Below are 5,375 nucleotides of genomic sequence, written 5' to 3' on the forward strand. Positions count from 1 at the left end.
ATGTTCCTATTATATAGTAAATATTAAAACCTGGCACTTGGCACTTCGAAGTCCAATCAAACTTCCAGGTACCTAATGTTTCATCATTGTTGTCTGAGAGAGGGAGTGTATCCAAATGTGTGAGACATACCAAAATGAAGCTTGCCATGGGCAAGGAATTTGGTCGAGCATAGGTACAACAAGTACCAATGCAGATGAGTTATGTCGTGCCGTTGGGTAGCACTAGCATGTGCTCGACAAATGCGCGGAGATCTGACGGCTAAGATTTTTTAGATGATGTGGCCCAATCAGAAGCCAGCGTGTATGGGGCGAATTTCGTACTACTAGTAGTAAAGATAAAGATTGAAAACATTGATTGGCTGCATGAAAATGATTAATACCCGTCTCCTGCACGCCGCTGCGCGACAGGCCTTCAGCCCGAGGTGCTCACGCCGCGCGCGCGGCCCATCTCGCCGACGAGCGGCGGGCCTCCGATCCGCTAAGATAGCCTGTATCACAGCCCGTAGAGTGGAGCGTACACGCTCGTCGAAGGCTAAGTGACCTGGATGGTGCCATCTTGCGCTTGGCTTAGCTGTCGCGCGCTGTCGAGTGAGATCGCGCATCAGGTGGTGTAGTTTAGCATAGCACAAATTCCAGCCGCTTGTGCTTGCGGGTGCGGGGCCAAATTGACCACAACGGGCGCGCGGCAACTAGCTACTGCTCGCACGCATGACAGTAACCGCGCTAGGCAAGGATAGACAGTAGCAGCAGTGCCGGTTTTTCCTCGATCGTCTCCGTCCCGATACAGTGTTTCTCTCTCATAACAAAACAGCATCGGCCGGTTTATAAATCACAGAAGCGAACATGTGCAGCCAGGCAGCCAACGTAGCCGACAGGCTTCAAATGTCTGTCGCGCGGTCGTAACACGAAACGCATGATGCGAGCCGGAGACAAGAAACCTGCTTGTCATGTTATCCGTTTGCTATCGACATGAACTGGGCACAGGCAGCACCAGATGACCATATATCGACACGACGATTTACATGTGCCTTCAGCTCGTCGCTGCACGACGAAGAAAAGGTGTCGGCTCTGCCGCTCGGGTAGGTTAAGGTTGGGGAGGGGTTCGTTGGAGGTTGGGGTTAAGTGTTAACATGCATCATGCATTTGCGGGAAATTCGTCTCCCAAAATATGATTTTTTTTCATATAGCAAAAGAACTGGAGCAAAAAGACAAATTTAGTCGGTGTGACATATAGCATTTTGGACAGATTTCCCTATTATTTCCATGCTCTCGCTTGTCTCACACGTCAAGTATATACGATTATGTGTTTTTAACCTTTCAGCACGGTGCAAAAACGACGAATTTCTCAATGTGCGATGGCACCGGAGCCCGAGCAGGCCCCCAGAGTCATCGGGCCCTAGGTCAACCACTGAATATATATGAGCTGCCTATAATATATTTTGCCTAGTTGGATTCAAATTTGAGATCTATGGTCCTTTGTGAGTTGCATGCACCGATTAGTTAAACTAAAAAATTTAAACAGTAAAATAGGAGACAATTACTTGCTTATGCTTTTAATAGACCTTTTATATATCACTTGCGTGCTATATATATTGCACACGCCTTACCAAACAACAATTTACATTTTGTGTTCACAAAATGTTGGGGTGCTGTTTATACCCGGGAAATCGAGAGCCTCCATATGCATCGATCATCTCTTTAAATGTACAGGAGACGCGGATATCTTTGTATATATGATATTATTAAGAGGTGAAACCGTATAAGCAATGAACGAGACATCAAACGGTGCATCCGGACATGATCAATCAGTTGGCAGGAGTCACACGAGTGGAGTGTCCAAAACAGGATAGGAAGTCTGAGATGGCGACATCCGAGCTACCGCCTTCGCTCATGGCCTTCCTCGCCTTGCCGCTCCAGTCCAAAGCTCTCTTCCTAAACTCCTTGCCCATTTCCCCTTCCATGACGTCCCGCACGCACCTCTCCACCTCCTCGCTCCTCACCACCCCCTGGGCATCCGGGCGCACCCGTACGCCGACGCGCCACACGTCTTCAATATACTTGGCATTCGTCATCTGGTCCGACCAGTTCGGCATCGCCACCATGGGCACGCCGGCGCTGAGCGCCTCCACCGTCGAGTTCCAGCCGCAGTGCGTTAAGAAGCAGCCGACGGAGGGGTGCGCCAGGACCTCCAGCTGCGAGCACCACGACACCAGGAGCCCCCTGCTGGCCTTCGCCTTGTCGTCGGCGAAGCCCTTGGGTAGCTTGGCGGTCTCCGTGGCCCGGACGACCCACAGGAAGGGCTTGCCGCTGCTGTAGAGGCCCTCGGCTATCTCGCTCATCTGGTCGGGACCTAGGGACGCCATGCTACCGAAGGAGACGTACAGAACGGACCGCGCCTGCTGGGCGTCCAGCCACGCCTTGCTTTCTGCTGCCATTGGGGCGTGCAGGTGGATGCCGTAGGACACGTCGTCAGGCAGGCGGTTGTCGATGAACGCCGACGGGACAGTCGGCCCCACCATCTTGGCTCTCCACGTAGACGCCAAGTAGTCCGCTTCCTGCGGCTCCAGGTCGTAGAACGAGTTGACGAGCACATGGTCGGCGGTGTCCAGCCCCAGGAACTGGTTCACCAGCAGCTCCCGGAAACACGGGGGGTACCTGATGTCAACCAAGAACGTGGGCACGTCGCCGACCTCGAGCTGCGTCGACAGCCCGGGCAGGTCCCGCAGCACCTCCTCCGGGAGCGGCAGCGGCGGGGGCGGCACCCGGCCGGCCCACGCGTGCGCGTACAGCACGTCCACGGCGCACGGCTGCGTGAGGAACGCCGCGGACGCCGCGCCGCGCCGCCTCGCCACGCGCTGCGCCCACGGCGCGAACGCGTCGTACACCACCACGTGCACGGGCCGCCCCAGCTCCGACTCCGACCGGAGGAGCTCATCCAGCGTCTCGGACCCGACCGATTCGATCCGCTCGAAGTAGGGGACGCCCATCCCTCCTACCTCGTCGGGGCCGTGCTCGTCGCAGCCGTCGGAGATGGCGGCGACGTGGACCGAGCTTGGGGCCGGCTTGGTGTTGTTGATCACGAAACGGGTCGCCGCCAGGGTGCACCGGACGCCACTGCTGCCGGCGAGCCGCTTGCCGAACTGGAGGAGCGGGTTGATGTGGCCCTGCGTGGGGAATGGGAGGAGAAGGACGTGGACTACGCTTTGGTCGGACGACCTCGCCGCCATGGTTCAACTAATGAGTGAATGAATGTGATGATTCTATATCACAGATAGATTTGAAATGGCGGTGTTCTTGTGAAGTACGAGAGTGCAAGTGTTGCTCTATATATAGATAGACGACGTCCGTGGTGATCTCCTGATGCTTCAGCGACAAATCATCAGATGCTGAAGCAAAGCCCAAGCGGCCAACTGTTTCTATTGAATTCTCGGTGAAAAAGGGATCAGGGATCTCCTGGATCTGCACCGGCAGTTGAAGAAAACTACACGAGACGCACTTCTTCCTTGTTTGTCGATTTCTCCGGGTTTTTCTTTCTACATACACACGTGGTGCGGAATCGTCACTTCTTCTCGCTTGGTCGTTTTCTTTGTCTCGCACGTCACTGATGACTTAAGCTTCCTGTCGAATGCATGAATTTTTGGCAATCTGCTAGACAGCTGGAGCAAAGTCTTCATATCCAAAAGTTGATTTTGAATGATATACTATAGCTGGTTATAGGGGAGAATGGGTAGATTTGGTTGAGATGCTCTAAGAACGAGTGGCACCCCCAAATTTCGCTTAATTACTACTTCGGTCTCGTCGGAGAAGGCCAATCATCCATAGGCGACAACCCTAAGCCAACCTTGATATCAATCCCATCAAACTTGTCTCATCTATTCATTAGATTGATCGAGTCGCCACTACCATCGTGGTCTTCATCTTCGATGTACCACTCAAGTCCATCAACTTAGTTGGTATCGCCGTGGTCTTCATCGTCGATTTCATTGGCATCAGGCCAATTTTGTGGCTATTATCTGTAAGGAGAGGGGTGCTCTTGGGCATTCCCAACAAGGACAGTAACTCTGGATTATTAATCTCATTGTCAATAATCGTACAGAGGAAAGCATACATAAATGACGAATTAAGGGTTGAAGGCGACAGATCTGTAGCCTATGTTGTACCCGACGATGCAACTGTTAATGTTCCTTCATCGTTTTAGATACGTTTTGAGCTGGTTCTATACCGTTGGATATTGCGACATGTTCAATGTTTTGAGGTTGATCGTTACATTTAGCATAAGAATTGTACTTTGCCTTTGGTGTTCAACAAGATTTTATTTTGTATCGAGGAAAGCCACCGGAGAGAAGATAATAGAAGAGTCTGAATAAAATAATATATTTATATTTTTTTTTATTTTTCATGTGTAATTTAGAGATGTACGGTAAATTTTAATAAATTCACGCTTAACTTGGGGCACCGTACCGGAGAAATGTTCCAAGGTGAAGTCACAGCTCGCCAAGGACTGTAGCGGGTTGGTGGCCCGCGGCCTTTGTTCACGGATCACTGGTCTGCTGCCCGTAACGGGCTAACAGCCGCAGGACCAAATAACAGGTCGTGGGCTCCTGGCGGGCTGAAAACTCGCCTTCCTCATGGGGTTCTGCTGTGTTCCTCTTTCTCATCGAGTTCCATTTCCAACCTATCTAGACTGTGACATCGTGGTCTCCTGGCACCTGACGTGTTGGCGGCGGCCACGGGGAGGACGAGCGGCACGCTAACGGTCATGTTCACTTAGTTTATCAGCCATACTTTTTCAAGGAAGTAACATATTTTTCTCATTCAACGAATCATCTAACACTGGCTTTTCAACCCAGCGAACGGAGCCGAAGCTCGTTTCCTGGTGGACCCGGCAGCTTGCGTGTGCGCATTCATTCATGCGACAGTTATACAAGTCCGGTAGAGGGCGTCTTGGCACTGGATGATGGTCGTAGCTTGTTCCAGTTTGTTTCAGCTTATTCTTTCTCACAGAACATTATTGAATTATCTAGAACCATTCAAAATTCACTGTGCAACAACCAGCCGAACACCCTTGACTTCCCTTCTTCCAGCATGAGGACAGGACACAGGACAAGGTTCAGATGTCATCACTGACGACGATGGTTGGTCAGCCTGACAGCGGCCGGCCGGGCCGATCGTCGACGCCTAGATGGGCGAATGGCCATCCGATCCTAGCCCGCCATGTGCAGCACTCACGAAGCTTATGGGTGTCGTCGCCCTGTTTATGTTTTGGTAGAAATGCTTACTTGACCGCCACTGCACGCATTTAGAATTGTTTGTAACGTCATACCCTATGTCATCTTTCCATGCTGTGGTTGTGGTTGCACTCTGGTGTGGTAATC

General features: G+C 51.8%; 1 protein-coding gene across 1 annotated transcript; it reads right to left on the reverse strand.

The window, feature by feature from the left end:
• Positions 1 to 1,722: 1,722 nt before the first annotated feature.
• LOC136552130 (UDP-glucosyltransferase UGT13248-like) lies at positions 1,723 to 3,350 on the reverse strand. The gene has a single exon (XM_066543671.1). The coding sequence runs from the start codon at positions 3,225 to 3,227 to the stop codon at positions 1,806 to 1,808; it is 1,422 nt and encodes a 473-aa protein (XP_066399768.1). The 5' UTR covers positions 3,228 to 3,350; the 3' UTR covers positions 1,723 to 1,805.
• Between the last annotated feature and the right edge of the window lie 2,025 nt (positions 3,351 to 5,375).

This window comes from Miscanthus floridulus, chromosome 4 (assembly GCF_019320115.1).
Source record: "Miscanthus floridulus cultivar M001 chromosome 4, ASM1932011v1, whole genome shotgun sequence".
NCBI lineage: Eukaryota > Viridiplantae > Streptophyta > Magnoliopsida > Poales > Poaceae > Miscanthus > Miscanthus floridulus.

Excerpts from the sequence above, each read along its gene's own strand:
- LOC136552130 (XM_066543671.1), bottom strand. The coding sequence starts at position 3,227 with ATGGCGGCGAGGTCGTCCGACCAAAGCGTAGTCCACGTCCTTCTCCTC.